Source organism: Folsomia candida, unplaced genomic scaffold (genome assembly GCF_002217175.1).
Source record: "Folsomia candida strain VU population unplaced genomic scaffold, ASM221717v1 Fcan01_Sc007, whole genome shotgun sequence".
Taxonomy (NCBI): Eukaryota; Metazoa; Arthropoda; class Collembola; order Entomobryomorpha; family Isotomidae; genus Folsomia; species Folsomia candida.
In genome coordinates this window covers 2556771-2572943 of record NW_019091199.1, presented here as the reverse complement: position 1 = coordinate 2572943, position 16173 = coordinate 2556771, and the positions used below count along the sequence as shown (strand labels likewise).

General features: G+C 38.6%; 5 protein-coding genes across 15 annotated transcripts in view; 3 read left to right on the top strand and 2 right to left on the bottom strand.

The window, feature by feature from the left end:
• Positions 1–725: 725 nt before the first annotated feature.
• LOC110852383 lies at positions 726–4112 on the bottom strand. The gene is made up of 7 exons (XM_022100445.2): positions 3894–4112; positions 3507–3789; positions 3372–3446; positions 3157–3264; positions 2627–3076; positions 2026–2530; positions 726–1930 (listed from the first exon to the last, which is right to left on the bottom strand). The coding sequence occupies exons 2-7, from the start codon at positions 3781–3783 to the stop codon at positions 1531–1533; spliced, it is 1815 nt and encodes a 604-aa protein (XP_021956137.1). The 5' UTR covers positions 3784–3789; positions 3894–4112; the 3' UTR covers positions 726–1530.
• A 721-nt stretch (positions 4113–4833) lies between these two features.
• LOC110852114 (multiple epidermal growth factor-like domains protein 10) lies at positions 4834–6712 on the top strand. Its single transcript, XM_022100093.2, has 3 exons — positions 4834–5897; positions 5963–6275; positions 6405–6712. The coding sequence occupies exons 1-3, from the start codon at positions 5173–5175 to the stop codon at positions 6690–6692; spliced, it is 1326 nt and encodes a 441-aa protein (XP_021955785.1). The 5' UTR covers positions 4834–5172; the 3' UTR covers positions 6693–6712.
• A 733-nt stretch (positions 6713–7445) lies between these two features.
• On the top strand, positions 7446–12242 carry LOC110851865 (post-GPI attachment to proteins factor 3). 2 transcript variants are annotated; one of them, XM_022099789.2, is made up of 12 exons: positions 7519–8182; positions 8262–8867; positions 8953–10164; positions 10266–10311; positions 10393–10429; positions 10499–10549; positions 10621–10853; positions 10981–11025; positions 11104–11132; positions 11274–11381; positions 11451–11655; positions 11766–12242. In XM_022099789.2, exons 3-12 carry the CDS (start codon positions 10011–10013, stop codon positions 11824–11826), a joined length of 969 nt encoding a protein of 322 aa, XP_021955481.1. In that variant the 5' UTR covers positions 7519–8182; positions 8262–8867; positions 8953–10010; the 3' UTR covers positions 11827–12242. The 2 variants fall into 2 exon arrangements, with proteins under 2 accessions (XP_035709439.1, XP_021955481.1); XM_035853546.1 differs by lacking the exons at positions 10266–10311; positions 10393–10429; positions 10499–10549; ... (4 more) ...; positions 11451–11655; positions 11766–12242 and having other exon boundaries at positions 7446–8182; positions 8953–10000.
• Positions 12243–13188: 946 nt separating this feature from the next.
• LOC110852587 lies at positions 13189–15058 on the top strand. Of its 3 annotated transcripts, none has more exons than XM_022100689.2 (6): positions 13189–13439; positions 13589–13688; positions 13800–13905; positions 13987–14078; positions 14177–14289; positions 14381–15058. In XM_022100689.2, the coding sequence occupies exons 2-6, from the start codon at positions 13629–13631 to the stop codon at positions 14457–14459; spliced, it is 450 nt and encodes a 149-aa protein (XP_021956381.1). In that variant the 5' UTR covers positions 13189–13439; positions 13589–13628; the 3' UTR covers positions 14460–15058. The 3 variants fall into 3 exon arrangements, with proteins under 3 accessions (XP_021956381.1, XP_021956380.1, XP_035709441.1); XM_022100688.1 differs by having other exon boundaries at positions 13586–13688; XM_035853548.1 differs by having other exon boundaries at positions 13579–13688.
• The window catches only part of LOC110852585 (partitioning defective 3 homolog), a 35119-nt gene continuing 34004 nt past the window's right edge, over positions 15059–16173 (bottom strand). For all 8 annotated transcript variants that reach the window (XM_035853539.1, XM_035853540.1, XM_035853541.1 and 5 more), the window contains one exon: positions 15059–16151. In XM_035853539.1, the coding sequence (XP_035709432.1) occupies positions 15820–16151 (332 nt within the window). In that variant the 3' untranslated portion in view covers positions 15059–15819. The remainder of the gene's footprint in view (positions 16152–16173) is intronic.

Below are 16173 nucleotides of genomic sequence, written 5' to 3'. Positions count from 1 at the left end.
TCTGGGAGTATAATGGTGAAATAAATTTAAAAATCGGAGTAAAATTGGATTTTTGGCGTTATTTTGAATGAGTGAAAGCTAGAGTGAAAGCGATTTTTGGGCACCTTTGAGTGGGTGTGGCGGGCGCAAATGTGGCCATGGCATTAAACCACTTCAGGGTTCTTGTTCATTCATGGGACACTACCACATATCCAAAGGGCATCGAGATCGGAGAGTTGATAGTACACAACCTCCCCTCCTGAGTTTGACGTTTAGAAAGAATTTGATTCAAATCTAAATTTGACTCAATTCGTGACTCGTTTTTGATAATTAAATAAATGTGGCCACATACTATATATATTGGTTCATGTATGTATATATGTATGCAAGTATTGTGTATTTTGACCATACAACTAATTTTATTTTAATGGATTGCTGAATCGAACTCTGAGTAGCTCCGTTCGTGGTTGTTAACTAACCAGATTGGGCATTGATGCCTGATTTTTTATTTGTTTGTAAACCAGGTGAAAGTAGAACAGGCGACTTTCTCTTCACCCGTCCGTGTCCCACTCTTAGCTTGCAAACCTTGGCTACATGGCACCACTAACCCCATGCCCCAACTGTACAGATAATTAGTGCCATATGCAGATGCGTCCACATATTAAATAGTATCAGTCAGCGCCCGTAACTGGAGGCAATGCCCACATGTGATGTAGGTATCTATGAAAATCAAGCAACGGTTGAAATATTCTTGTAAAACTGCAATCACTCAAGTACATACAGTGCAGTGGTTATTATTTCATTTCAAATGGCCAATTGAAACCCGTACATGTGTATAAATATTCATGAATAAATATATAATTAATATAAAATTTAATTTAATTTAGTAGTACTCGTTCATGTCCAGCATAGAATAGTAAATTTATAATAATTATGTTTAGATTTCATTACGTGCGTAATACGCAGTGAACGATGCAGTCTCAACGGGTGTATTTAAGTAATTAACTCTTTCGTTTCGTACAAATTCTTAATAATATCAGAATCAATGTAAAAAAGAAGCAGTTGAATTGCACATTATATTAATTAATCAAATAATAACAGTATAAATATAGATGTAACAAGAAACTTCAATCAAATATATTTCATTCATATTAATTAAACCAATTAAAAGGTGGGTAAGTAAAACGTAATTTTACTAATTTAAACACTGTAAACTTATGATTCAAGACGCTTAAATAAATTAGAATATATGTGATACATACAATACGTAACACAACTTAAAAGTATACACAAATTTTGCACTGGCACCATCACCAGTAAGGGAGATAATTTTCTTTTCCTGATTACAATCACTTTTAGGAAGGATACAATTTAATACAATCGCAAGAAGAATAACTTGCATAACACGTTTTTTGTTGAAAGAAAATCAAAAAGTATTGAGAATAAGTGAGACAAGAATACATTTCAAACTAATGCCTGCAATGCAAACAGGCCTCCAGAGACATACATACTAAGAACAGATGGAAAACTTGCTTTTTAGGAAGAAAATATTTACATTCCCTGAGATTCGCCGAACGACTTATGCAAAAGATTTCCATCGCCATTCTGGGCATCAACATCGACATTAGATGATGTCATAAATTTCTTTTTTGAAGGTTCCCCAATGTGAGTGCCTTCCTTAGTGGAAGAATGTCGTTTTTTCTTTGATGGCGACTTATCACCGTGCTTTGCATTTTTTCGTTGTTTTTTCTTTGGAGTTGTAGGGTAGGTGTGTCCTTTACAGTAGGCTTGAAGAATGGGAGTCCCGAGCAATGGATCCACAACTTCTTTCATCGAAAGGCCATGTCTCATAGCACATGTGACATGGAAGGCTTTGACGCAACGCTTATTGAACTGACATTGGATGCAAGCCCCTCGAGGATTTTTGCAAAGAGAACATTTCAAGTTCCATCTATTAAACAAGTTCGAGACACTAGTTATTAAGCATACTGCCCTCTTTGTTATGTATGCATATATAATATACAATTCTTTGTCATCTTAATTTACCTGTCCTTGGGAATCATACTAAGATTGATGATTGGCTCCCGGGTCAATTCATTTGCAGTCTTTACTTCTGGAATCCAAATTGCACAGATCATGTGAGCCCAGTGGCACTTTGCCGGTGATTTTATAGGTTTCAACGCCCCACCGAATTCTGGACAAAAATGACATTGAATTTCCGAAGGTCGTAGACCTAATGCACAGGGGTTACATTTCCAACCCCCTGGTGGGAGATGTGGAACACCATAACAGGCCTGGTGTACACATACATTGCACATGTCGCAAAATATCATTTCATTGCGTGGCTCTGGGTCGACCACAGCGCAAACTGCACAGGGTGTTGGATCATTTGTCTCCAGCTGGTACATGTCCATGTTCAGTGGGTCGCTATCACTATGATGTTGGAGTGTTTCCGGAACGAAAAGACTTGCATCCTGGTTAACATTGAAGGGTTCGGCGTTCTCTACCATTCTCCCGAAATCCCGAGTCCGTGCAGAAGCAGGAGGCGACGCTATAGAAAACAGTTTCTTGAGATTATAAATATGTAACAAGGATACTGAACTGCTGCATAAATTAAATGGCATAATAATGAATGTGAACATCTCACCATATACAATTGATACTTCATCATCATCATCATCATATTCATCAACGTTGCCTTCTGGTAAGGTAACTGGTGTGGGGTCAGGTGTAGGTGTAGAGACAATCTGCTGCGGAGAAGCTGTAGATGAACATAATAAGCCTTGGCTTTTGTTATCACAACGTTCCAATGAAATCGAAGGCGTTCGAGTAACTTCAACTGATATGCTGGAGCCAATGAAAAAAGTATCAGTTATACTCGACAGATTCTTCTTTCCAGATCCTGTAGCAACAACAGGGTTGGTGGTTGAGGATGAACATCCAGCGCGGTTAGAAGAATCCGTCACGGTGGACACCACTAATGGTCCCATCTTTCCGCCCTTGGTTTTCTTTCGGCTACTGTTAGCTGTATCATTGTGCACTTTTTTCGCAGGTGCCTTAACAGTCGGATTTCGTTTTTTAGAGGCTGGTGCTGCGACTAAAAAAATCAGGGACAATAATGGCTAGTTTAATATGAGTATAAGTTGAACACAGAATTAATAATGCTTTTATCATTACTTTTCCATTTGATCTTTGGGGTTTTGTGCGTCGATTCGTCAACAGAAATTGTGCTATCCACCTCTTCTGACTTGGGGATCAGCATTGGAGCCACGGGAAATTGTACACCTGCACATACACAATAACAAAAATTGTGACCACGAGTATTACATTACTTGAATACAAATATTAAGTTTGACCGTTACAGCTACATAGTATATGAAATATGTGCATACCATTTGTAGGTTGCTCATTGGACATCATACTTTTGTCATCTCCATTGCTGCTGATAACACTGCCAATAGTCACACCTGTAATTATAAGTCGATTTAGTGTTTTGATAAATCTTCACTTCCATAGAATTTCCTTACCAAAATTCTCCAGCAGCCACATGTTCAGCTTCCTTTTCCAATCTTCAAATTCAGATAACCGGTTTTCCAAAAAGGCGCATTTGGTTTTGCAGTCATTCAGCTCCTCCTCCATCGCATTTAGACGCCTAACATACTTTCCAGGAGCGGAACCAAGTCCATTGGGACTTTGACCTACAAAGTCCTTGACAGGTGTGCTGAACATTCCTGTCGCTCCTCTGCCGGGGGTCACGCGGCTGCTGTTATTACTTGTGCTACTCATGTCGCTTTCCAGTTTCATTATATTCTAAGAGGCCCAAATAATTATATACTGTGAAGGGACTGGAAATTCCAGTCTGCGGAATGAGCCAACTTCGAATAAATAAAAAAAACGGACAAAGGGAATTTTACCTCCTCAATAGATCCTTCTCAACCGAACCAGCCCACGAGGCCCTTGGTTCGTTTTTATTATTATTAATCTAGAGGAGTTTAACTTCTTTAATTTATTATTGACAAAGAATAGGAAAGAAAAAATGTGCAGCTTGAATGAAGGTAAGATCAAAAGTGAAGAGGGCCACACGAACTACAAAACGTGAAAACTGCGTTTCTTTCTGCGGCACAAAGTGAAAATCAGGAGCGAAGAGGCGACACAGGATTCAAGCTTGGGATTCTGAGACCGCCAAACTTCGGGGCATCCGGCTCCATAGACTCGAGACCAGACTGCATCAATAAAGTGTATTTTAAGTGTATTTTAAAGGTCAGAGTGGTCAGACGAGCCTCGCCGTGTCATTCATGTCTATGAAATATTTGCTTATCAATCAGTAATAGATCGGCAATATCTTCAAGTATATTCGAAAATTTCAAACTGAGATTGTGACACTTTTAATTCAATTCAGTCAGCATCCCGAATAATGAATGAATGCATAGAGTGGTTATTTATTAAACATCATTTATTAACAATTGATTGATTACTCACAAATAGAACAAAATGGGGAAACTATTATTGGGTTGGTTGGTTTATTTAAATAATGCCTTGATAAAGCAAACAAAGCAAAGAGGGTCTTACAATAGCATCACTATCGTGGGAAAAAGCGTACGTATTTATGTATAATTCAGATTGTTAGATATCGTCATCATTTCCTCTACTTATTAACACTATTAAACAATGCACATCTTTTACATACCTTGGCTGAAAAAAGAGTGTAATGCAACAATAATGATGATACTATTGCTTACATGTAAAATAATGCTACATTTTTTTCCTGGCATCTCTTTTCACTTTTATTGCAATCTGTCTATTCATTTACAGTATATGTTCAGTTTCATTTCAAGGTAAACATCCTTATTCTGTTTTAAAATTACTATTAAAATCATTGTGCCACTGTTAGTGTTTCCATCATAGTGTTGTTAATTAACATTCATCGATTGTCCTTGTTTTATCATGTCATGCAATAAGCATGTACATATGTACATAGCTCTCACTTTCTGAGCTTGATGAACAACTTTGATTCCAACCGTATCAGATTTTTTAGTTTCCTCCCGACATTTCTGTTACATAGCGTGACTTACTATTAGTTTCATTCAGTTCTGATTTGTTTCTAAATGCGATTCGCCCATTATTGGCTAGGTTAAACCTAAAAAATCTACCAAAACCTGGAATAATAAATCCAGTTTAGCATAATTTGTCAACATGACTGGAAAATATAAGATTCTAATACTTATTGCGGTAATTACAATCCTACAATTTCGTATTGGGAATGCTCAAGTTAGTCACCAAGAAGGACTATCAATTAGTTATACGCCAGGTCATTACGGGGATCACTGCTTGTACCCAAGTCAGTGTGACGCCAATTCCAAGTTGTCGTGCGTGGAAGGGATTTGTCGTTGTTCGTCCGAGTACGAGATTTATGACAGTGTTCGAGAACAGTGTGCTATTCGTGAAGGGCAGAGATGCAGTCCTCCAAAATTTTTCTTTGGAGAAAACAATCCGTGCGTCTCTAACGCCTACTGTTCCGAGTCACGAAGAACTTGTGAATGTGAAGCCCATGCTTTTCCTGACAGCAATAGTGGGAGTTGTATCCGAAAAAAATCGTACAACGACTCTTGTGCCGCCTCGACGGAATGTGATGATCTCAAGTACCTCTCCTGCGTGGAAGGGCTATGCTCCTGTAGGCTATCCACCTTTGACGAGTATCATCAAATTTGTCGTCGTAAAATTGGCGACGCCTGTGCACGAACCAAGGACTGCGTTCAGAATTCTGAATGTCTGAATGGGAAATGCGCGTGTAATATTGGTTACAGCGCAACAGCGGCGAAAACCTGTGGTCTGTCCTACTCGAAACCTTGTGGGGTCGATGGAGATCAGGCTGAGTCCTGCAGTGACATTTACTTTGCCTGTGTCAATGGAGAATGCAGGTGATATTTTTTATTATCTAGAATTATTCTTACGCAGTATTTCCGTAAAGCTAAAATCATTCCAGGTGTAAAAACCCCTCGTACGAAGTTTTCGACAACGTCACTGGAAACTGCCTCTCCCTCGTGGGTGGTTTGTGTCACCTTTTCCTCCCCTCCAGCACGCAACAGTCTCTCAAACTCAAAAATTGTGTACAAAATGCCGAGTGTGTTCGACGTGACCTATCTCCGTTGAGCCAGTGTGAATGCGTTCAAGGTTTTGTGGAGACGCTTTCAGGCCACTGCAGACTCTCACACGGATCAACGTGTGCAGTGCCTGGACAAAATGTTCAGGAATGCGCGGAACCCTTGGTGTGCAAGAACATGAAATGTGAATGTCAGGTAACATCCTTTGATTACGTATATGTAGATGTATGTATGTAGATTACGTAGATGTATGTATTTAGTATGTATGCGTTAGACGAATTCATAACTTGCAACTAAATGTCTTTTTCGTTGTAATTGTATTAGAACGGAAATGATATTTACGACCCTGCAATGAAAATCTGTCGTCGAATTGTTGGATCAATTTGTTCAGTTGGAAACTCTGAATGTGTTTCAAATTCGGAATGTCACAACTCTCGTTGTAAATGCAATTTTGGTTTCCTCCCCACTTTGCGAGGCGAATGTTTCCCAGACACGCCAAGCCACTCTGGAATTGGTTCCACCGAAAACTCCATTTCTACTGGATTTGATGAGACCCATTTGCCAAAAATTCATCGGGAATATCACCAACAGATTTATCCATTTCATAAATAAAATAAAGAATTTGTAAATTATGTTGAATGTGTACTGTATTTTTTATTTTCCGTAAAAACAGGAAAATTGCACAAAACATTAACCCAACTCTCTGCTCTTCTTTAAGTTTCAATAACAAATTATAATAATAGCACTGCAACTGCAAGATATAAGTAGTAGTGCAAGTAATATGCCAAATTCTGTATCTGTGTGTTATGATTCTTATTCAGTCAGATACAACAAACAAAACTGGTTTCGAGATGTAATGATTCCTGTTACAAAGTTACAATTTGTAACTTACAAACTAAATAAAACTAATCCATACATGCAGTGAACAAGCGAGCATGCAAAAAATTAAAGTGATACATGTAATGCTTTTGTGTGCTTGCTTATGCTTTTTATGCCGCAGACCAACTAAAAAGCAAAACACATTTCAAAACTAGGTCTCATCTCAGATTCACCTCGATTTGGCATTTTCATTTATTAAGGGGTGAAAACCCCTTTATGGAAATGTCTTGTCTGTCCGTCTGTCTGTCTGTCTGTCTGTCTGTCCGTATCCACCATAACTTTAGAAGGGATTCGAATTTCGACATCCGGTTTTCGCCAACGTGTTTCTAATTTTTGGGGACGGGATGAGTTCGAAGATGGGCGTTGTAGGTCGTAAGGTCACGGCGCCACGGTGATGACGCCAACGGTCAGGTGTCGAATTTTTTGTTTCCACCGTTTTAGACGTATTTTTGGATGGGGATTTCAGAAATCACCATCATTTCGACGTGCGACGACCGTGTGACCGTGTAGACGACGCCAAAGTCGAAAATTGTCGAATTTTTTGTTGCCACAGTTTTGGACGTATTTTTTTGGCGGGGATTTCAGAAATCGCCATCATTTTGACGTGCGACGACTCCATGACCGTGTGGGAGGCGTCGAATGTCGAAAAATGACTTTTGTCATGTGGGGTGTCTATTGAAAGGTATTGTCATGTACGTTTGAAGTACGCGGGTGGGGGTGTCAAAACGGGGCAAAATGAGACGTGGGGTAATGTGAGACAATGACACGAAAGTGCAGAAAGACGTTGTGGGCGTGCCACAAAGACAATTCCGTGTGTTTTCACCCCTTTGCTACATTTCGTTTGCAACGGTTTATTTTTAAAGAAACGGAATGAGAATAATGTGTCTATAAAACCGAGCAAGTAAAATTATTTCCTCCTGTCATAATCAATATTGCAACTTTGGTGAACTATCTGTGTAGTTCTTATTTTGCATTTATTTTTAAAAATCTACATAACGTGCACAAATAATCATGATCACAATAAATCAACTATTTGCAATTTGTGCAATCTTATTTTGTGTCTCACTACAAATTGCAATAATTGTGTGTGAAACGACGATCACAACGACATTTATTTATTTGGAGGACAACGTTGTAAATTTTCGACACTATGGCGAGAACTGCTCCTCAGATACGGAAAGTCAACTTTGTGATATGAAGGAAACGCTTGCATGCATTAATAGGTGAGCACCTCCAAGATACAATTAATTCATACTTGTAACTTTGAATTTATGTGATAATGTCTTGATCGCTATAATTTAGTACCTGCGACTGTGCCAATCCACTGTCTATGACGTTCCTACCTGCAAAAGGCATCTGCGTGGGAAAAGCCGGTCATCCATGCGTTCACCATATTAGCGAAGCCTCAGTTTCTCCAACCAAGAAGATCGGCCAGTGTGTCATGTTTAGCACTTGTGAACGCGACGATGACAAAGGAAATGCAAATTCCACTTGTGCCTGTTGGTCATCCTTCTACCCGGATGAAGTCACTGGATTATGTGTCCGACGTCGAGACTATCTCCAGAAATGCGAGCGAGATGAACAATGTAACAACCGGAAGGGATTAGTATGTAACAAGGACATGGGGATATGCAATTGTGATAAGACGGTTACTCGCTACAATATTGACACGGAACGTTGCGTGGGTCTTCCCAATACCGAGTGTGCCAATATTTATCGAGAATGTACAGAAAATCACAAGTGTAAGTCTGGGATTTGCAGATGCAAATTTAAGGAGATGGAAGCTGCAAATGGGACCTTGCTGTGCGACCCTGTAAGACACAAATATGGAAAACCCTGTGGTCGGTTTCGAGGGGACTGTGGGGATGAAAAAGTCAATAATTTGAGATGTTTGGATGGTAAATGCAGGTTCGTAAATATGTATGCGTACACACATATGTGCTTCTAATCTACATAATCCTAACAAATCGTTTTTATTATTTTTTCCGGACAGGTGCAAGAATCCAGATTATCAAATTTATGACCACGACCGTAGAGTTTGTGTGAGTAAGGTTGGTGGACCTTGCATTATCGCTTCTCACAGTGACTCGGCTGACTCTTCGTTCCGCAACGGTACACACAACTCCAAGTTCAACCCAGATAGTTTTCCAATAATCAAGTGCATCCCGTACGCCGAGTGCGTCCCACTTACGATTAATACGAGGGTATTTATGACACCCCTCATAAATGGGAAAGGTGTCCCTGGGGTCTGCGAGTGTGGAGAGACCTTCTTGCCGACGAAGAAGGGAATCTGTTCTCTCCCCCGCGGAGCCGACTGCGACACGTCCTCCAAGGACAAGAAGGACCAGTGTGCCTCGCCCCTCCAGTGCGTCTCAGGTCGGTGTGACTGCCCCAACGAGGTCGACGTGTATGAGGACGAGACAAAAAAATGTGCCAAACCCGTCCAGTCATTATGTTGGAAAGACAGCTCCTGTGTCAAGAATGCCATGTGCAAATTGCGCAACAAGCACTTACCTGGGAGGTGTAAATGTCTATCCAAATTCAAAACGACTTCATTATCAACGTGTGTTTGATTTTCAGTATATATTTTTCAGTTTTACTATACCCATCTGACAAAAAAACTTGTCTTAAATATTTACATCAATTACATATTATTAGTCATATGAATATATTATATCATGTATAATAAACTTATAAATAATGTCTAAATAGTGTCCATTCATGATATCAAAAATACATCGAGAGTATTGCATTTTTCTATGCGGAGCGTGTTTGGTGTAGAAAGTGAAGAAAGCCTAGAAATCCTTTGTTTTTTCAGCTTCCAGGCGATCGATGGAGAAAGTGGTGGTGGTGGTGGCGCATTCGTGGCCGGGAAAAATCCGAGCAACAACAGACCCAGACTGTCAACATCACTTTATTCTGACTTTCACCTACACCTTGCTGCCCTGCTACTGCTGATGGAATTATGACCTAGCAGACCTTTCTCCAGTACTACCGACCGACTGACGTCCTCCTCCCTCACCCAATTCCCCCCGTGGGCCAGCTGTGAGAATGCGGCGGTGGTCTTCAGGCCTGGTGGGTGTGGTCCTTCTGCTGCTCTCCCTCGTCGCCCTCACCGATGTCACCACTGCCTCCAGAGGCGACCGGGACTACACGTTTCACAACTGTATGAAGAAGTGCAAAGACCAGCAGTGCGAGGGAAATGGTGAGTAAACACCACGCCCACTGATCCAATCTCGCTATATTATTCTTTCGTACCTACAAGAACTTGTTATTAATTAGTAAGCATTATAATGATACTTTCAGAGTATAAGAACCAACTGGAGCACTTACGAAAGTTAATGTGGTTTTGGTAAAACAGAAATCAGATATGTACATATTATATTTAGATTTATACAAATGTTTATATGAACAAATTGCTTGTTTTTAATAGCGACGATGAGTGCAAATATAACTGCATGTGGCAAACAGTGAGCAAACTAAACGATCTGAATTATTAGTTATTCTATTTATTTCAACAAATTTTAATAATAACACAGGTCGTGGCGTTCCAACAACACCAAATCCCCGTTCCCCAGTTTTTTGGGAAGGTATGCAACTTGAAAATACATCAAAATTACTCACACGGGGACAGTTTCAGGCAATTCCTAAATAATTGCAGTGGCCCTTCACGAGGCTATGGGGGATTCAAGAACCAGCGTCGGTGCTATTTTCCCTTTTCAACTTGCTTGGTCACGCCACGGGTCTGTTGAGGCTGAGATGCAATGTCCCCAAGAATGCTCCATTGCTCAGCCTTTGGTATATTTTTGGTGCTGTGTGTATCAACGGGTGGGTGTGGTCCATTGTCTTCCACACGAGAGATTTTCCCATTACCGAGATAATGGACTACCTAAGGTCAGTGCGTAGAGCCGGTAGATTAGTATAAAAATTATTTGCACACTTCTACTTTATCTGCATCATCTTGACATGCTTCCGATCCGACTTTCAATTGACTAATTAATGCCTAATTTTTCGCTTTCAGCGCATTCTCTATGAATGCATTCTCATTCTTTGCTGTCTTCGTCAGGTCAGTTTTTAGCACATAATTATTATACTTCAATTTGAAATTTTATTCGTATTATTCTTTCACGATCTTATACTTAAGGTTGTCACAAAAGTGGATGTGTCTTCAAGGTGAGAAAATTTATACATTTTTAGCCCGAGTTCGGGTTTGTGGTGTCCACTCTTAGACTATATGAGACTCTGAAAAGTCCACTCTTACATGATAATTTCATTTTGATTTCGAATCAACTTTAACAAGCTTCTTATTTACAGTGATCACAACAGGCGTGCTAATTCTATCGTTTTGTGCTTACCATGTTCACTACTTGACGTTTGTACATTTCGACTATGGATATAATATGAAGGCAAATATTGCGATGGGTATTATTCACACACATTATGGTCATCACTATAAAAAGATACTATTAAAAAGAATTGTTCGTTACACAGGAGTACTTAATGCGGCGTGCTGGCTATTCTGGAGTGGGTTAAACCGGAAAACTCATCAGCATGTGTGGAAATGTGCAGTTTTTGTGGCATTGGCAGTTTTATCATTGTGCTTGGAGATTCTCGATTTTCCACCATTTTATTGGGCAATAGACGCCCACGCATTGTGGCATCTTGTCACTGCACCCATTACCTTGATTTGGTACAGGTATGTTTGCAATATCTAAACACATATTTACTAGAAGTTAGAACTATGTATTCACTACTGTAAATAATGAGTCAGTTATTAATACAATTGTAATTCTCAATTTGTTTTAGTTTCTTAATTGATGATTGCAAGTATCTGCTGGAAGAAAACAAGGCCAAGAAAATGATATAGCATATAAACTTCCTTCTCCCCACTTGTTCACCACCCACTACGGTGCTAGTCCACGAGGAAACAATCAATAATTGTGATTTCGGCAACTACGGAATGTTTCCTTTTCAGCTTTTAACCAACCCTTCACCATCTTCCTGAGACCGTGTAAATTATTTCTACTTAATCCCGTTGTTTTGATACCCATTCCTTATTTTTACAAATTTTATAAAAATGTTAATTCAGTAATAATCAAGTAACAGAATAGTCAAACCACATGGTATAGCAATATACATTCGCGTACGTTAAATTTTAGAACAAATCGAGAGAATTGTCTAGATGAATCAAAATATAAATGTTTACCAATCAATGATGTTAATACCTGAAAATTTTACCCCTGACTCGAGTCCTTCACAGAATAAAAGTAAATGTTATGCATATTTCAGACGCGTCCGTTTCTCAGTATTCATATACTAAAACCCGTACAACAAGAATCAAGTATCTTTGCTTAACTTGAGAATACATGATGTTTGGCTTGCAAATATGCTGCCAATATTCCTATCAACTTACAGAATCAGTAGAATTGACGAGCACATAATTGCTGGAGCTGGAGTCATTGAGTCTCATTTGCTCTTCCAAGAACCCATGCAAATATTTACTTGCATGCATATTCTGTTTGTCGTACTACCCAAATTTTTTAGTTTCAAAGTAAAAGAAATCTTGACTATCAAATGATTCACCATTTTCTTCAATTTTAAATTTTCTTAGCAAAAAGGTCAATATTTAAATACGACACGTATAAAAGCATCTCACAGTTCATCCCATGTCATCATTCATTCCGATTAATTTAGAGTAGGCCATATTCCAATATCATCACTTTCCTCTAAAAATATACATAAAGACCATTATCAGCATCATGTCTGCTGTTAAATCACTTATCATATTTGTGGGGTTGGCCGCGATTCTGACGCTGTTCGTTATTGTCCAAGGTAAAGGCATTCATCATGATATGAATATATGTTCACAAGTTGTACTTATCTTAAAATGGACATTGAATGTGCCAGGTCACGACCCTCACTACTCTCAGACGTGCTACTGGACAAAGTGTCAGAGGATATTGAGCGGAGGTCGTCAAAAGTGTCCGCTCCCTTACACGACGGCCCTTGCCAGTCGGGGAAATTGTATTCTGGGATGGAATCAATATCAATGCTGTCGGTATCGCTAGTAGTGCGAGAAATGCATATTAAATGAACTAATCTGCATAAAGTCTGAATAAAGTCTTCTTATTCACAATGAATAATACGTTCTGATTGGTTTTCTTATCTGGTCGGCTTGCAAATTATCTTTCTTCCACCTTTTGCATGACAATTTCTCGACGGGGCCACACTGAGATTGCACATGCACAACAACACAAGAGACAGGAAACTGAGGGCTGGGCACACTCCAGATATTTTCCTTTCATTCCTAATTGCTCTTCTTTCAGGTCAGTCCGTGCAGGGTCACATATCTTTTTGACAAACACCTTGCATTTGCGCTTGTAGATGATTTTTATTCCATGCCGGTAACAAAGAACGTGACGCAACCGTGCTGATCTCAATCTCAAGAAGAAGAGGTGATACAAGAAAAGTTACAAAAAAGTGAGTTCTTGGTTGGGCTAGGGCTGGCTCTTTTGATAATAAACTCACCTGATTTCTCTGGCTGCTGGAGAGGTTTTATTGTTGGGTGGATTTCAAAATAAGTATTTGTTGTGATTAATTTTTCTTTCCATAAAAATGGGTTCCAGTAGCAGTAAACGTCGTCGGCGAGAGGAGAATAAAGATTCCGAGATGAGCAAAGGATTTCAACATAACCAAATTTTCAAAATTGTCTCCATGAAGGATAAGACTGTGAGTATTTAATTGCAATTACAGAATTAAATAGTAGCTGATATGACTAATCATACGATTTTGTGTTTGGTTTGTCTAGTTAATTAATATCAAAAATTGTCCATTATCTAGGTGATTGAAGCTATCAGCGGAAGTGCAAGCAACAGCAACAATCCTCCCGTGGTTGCGAAAAAGTGGTCAAATGCTCAAAGTCAGAAATTCAAAGCACTCTTAGTTCGTAAGTACATACTATGTCATGTTTAATTTAGCTATCAATCTGAGATCTACGTGTAATTATTGACCTTAAATATATTTTTAGGACCTGGTGAATTTAGATTGTCCTCGTTATTGGATGAAAGCATGTCATTAGCTTGGGATTGCGAACCTTCTGACCGCCTGTTGTTCCAAAGTGTGAGTAAAGTTATTTAATCAAACGTCTTATGTAATAAACTTATTTAAGTATTATACACTTTGCATGATGTTACTATTACACGCGTTATATATAATAGGCTTGGGAAAACAGGCCATTTCAGACATGGTTTGCTGAGGAAATTCATCCAAACAGCAAAATTTGTGTAATTCGACCTAATGCTGACTCACAAATGTGCCTTCGGAACATGGGGTGAATGCAATAATAATAAAATAGGATGATATTTATGTATCTACGAGATAATACCAAATCTACTCAAAACATGATATACTTTGGTGTTCAGGGTGGGGAATCAAATTTCATTAGTCGAAGAGAATCTTGGCGATGTGAACCAGCATTGGAAACTGGAGTCCAAGTATTGACAATGACTGAATGACTGACTACCTTATCCAATTTCATCACAGTATTTTAGCCTCAGAAACTCACGCCGTCCAAAAGAAATAGAATTAGCAGTATTTTTTCATGTTATTAACTAATGTTTTTCAAAAATATTGACTGACTGTCCTTAGAATCCATGAATTATTATTTAAATTAACTGAATTTTGTATACATTTTCAAGTACATGACATCCAAGTCAGTGAACAAGTACATAATATTAGTAGTGAAAGTATACGCATTATTAAAATGTTACTGTTAGTTTCGGAATAGGTAGTAACTTATTGCTCCTCAGCTTCGAATGTGTTCACTCATAGAATAAGATTTCGTTTGTTCGTCTCTTCCAAATAAGGAGGAAGTGAGTATCCTACTCAACCTATAAATCTATGCAAGTGGTGCTAATAATTAATTTAAACTGTGGGCATGCAAAGATGCAATAGTCAACAGTTGATCTCAAGAACTGCCTATAATTTATATGATTGATGACTATAGCTCAACAATACTGAGCTTGACTCCAAATGAAGTTTGCAACCAATGCCATTAATTTTATGAATCAATAAACATTAAATTAATTATGTTTCGACAATTGAGTCTGCAAGTAATTTTTTATTCAGTATCAATTAAATATTCATGGCTGGTAAAAATACCGAGATGCGCTGATCATACATATTCGACCAATTGGCACTTGCATATTGCAATTTTTTGCAACATGCGAAAAAATCACTCGACAGGACGATAAAATAAATAAACCGGGATTTATAGGATTACCTTGTACCGAAAAAAATTTGGATGGGAAGCTTGTTGCAGAAATTCCCACCGATTGTCTTTAAACAAAAAGTTTAAAAAACTGAAACTCATCAAAAAGTTTGAGTAGAAAAACAGTCAAAGTAAGTAAAGAATCCAAAAAGAACGTTGTAGAAAAGCCATTTTCGTGCATTGAACATGTGCTTATTACATACGCGTACTTGGGCGATGCCCAACTTTTATGATATTTGTATATCATCTTAATAATTCTATACATTAATTAGTTTGGCTAGACCACAATAAATTTGCATATCATATCGAAGGAATGAATATATATGTATACACTTATGTATATTGGACGGCGGCCTTAAAATTATGAGATCCAAAATTTCCATAATCATGAATAATGGAAAGTACAAAAACGTGTCATTTAAATATACAATCATTGTCATCTGAGCTATTATCGTTATTGAATCATAGCTGACTTATTTTTGTTTCGAAGGATAATTAAATCATCACGACTCTCTTTCATTTACACATGACTCTAATCTTCAAAATCACCAGGGTTAAGTATTGTAAAAATTATTATACGACCAGTAAGACTCATACTTTTGATCCGACAGACATTGAGGTAGAAGAGTACGACCCACCACCGTTCGAAATGTTATTGGAATGCTGCTGAGGCGTTACTACTCGCAGCGTGGAACTTGACTGCGGCTGAGTTACTTGATGATTCTGTGGATGATGATAACCATAGTTTTGATTTTGGTTGTGGAGTTGTTGCTGTTGGGGGTGTGAGTACGACCCTTGTGGAGGGCCTATAGCATAACGACCTCCTGTGGATGAGGACGAAGGGAATTGATGGGATTGAAGAGTTTGCCTATGTTGTGACGTGGAATGACTCGAGGTTTGTGGTTGATTGTAATTCATGGGATCTGAAATTCAAATGAAATAACA

What these genes read in the sequence shown, in the direction of transcription:
- LOC110851865 (XM_035853546.1), top strand. Translation starts at nt 7,971, where the DNA reads ATGATCACAATAAATCAACTATTTGCAATTTGTGCAATCTTATTTTGT. An exon ending in ACGCTTGCATGCATTAATAG is followed by an intron (nt 8,183 to 8,261) that starts GTGAGCACCTCC and finishes GCTATAATTTAG; the next exon opens with TACCTGCGACTGTGCCAATC. An exon ending in TGTTTGGATGGTAAATGCAG is followed by an intron (nt 8,868 to 8,952) that starts GTTCGTAAATAT and finishes TTTTCCGGACAG; the next exon opens with GTGCAAGAATCCAGATTATC.
- LOC110852587 (XM_022100689.2), top strand. Translation starts at nt 13,629, where the DNA reads ATGAGCAAAGGATTTCAACATAACCAAATTTTCAAAATTGTCTCCATG. An exon ending in TCTCCATGAAGGATAAGACT is followed by an intron (nt 13,689 to 13,799) that starts GTGAGTATTTAA and finishes TCCATTATCTAG; the next exon opens with GTGATTGAAGCTATCAGCGG. An exon ending in ATGTGCCTTCGGAACATGGG is followed by an intron (nt 14,290 to 14,380) that starts GTGAATGCAATA and finishes TTTGGTGTTCAG; the next exon opens with GGTGGGGAATCAAATTTCAT.
- LOC110852383 (XM_022100445.2), bottom strand. Translation starts at nt 3,783, where the DNA reads ATGAAACTGGAAAGCGACATGAGTAGCACAAGTAATAACAGCAGCCGC. An exon ending in GTGGCTGCTGGAGAATTTTG is followed by an intron (nt 3,447 to 3,506) that starts GTAAGGAAATTC and finishes TTATAATTACAG; the next exon opens with GTGTGACTATTGGCAGTGTT. An exon ending in CAATGAGCAACCTACAAATG is followed by an intron (nt 3,265 to 3,371) that starts GTATGCACATAT and finishes GTGTATGTGCAG; the next exon opens with GTGTACAATTTCCCGTGGCT.
- LOC110852114 (XM_022100093.2), top strand. Translation starts at nt 5,173, where the DNA reads ATGACTGGAAAATATAAGATTCTAATACTTATTGCGGTAATTACAATC. An exon ending in TGTGTCAATGGAGAATGCAG is followed by an intron (nt 5,898 to 5,962) that starts GTGATATTTTTT and finishes AAATCATTCCAG; the next exon opens with GTGTAAAAACCCCTCGTACG. An exon ending in ACATGAAATGTGAATGTCAG is followed by an intron (nt 6,276 to 6,404) that starts GTAACATCCTTT and finishes TAATTGTATTAG; the next exon opens with AACGGAAATGATATTTACGA.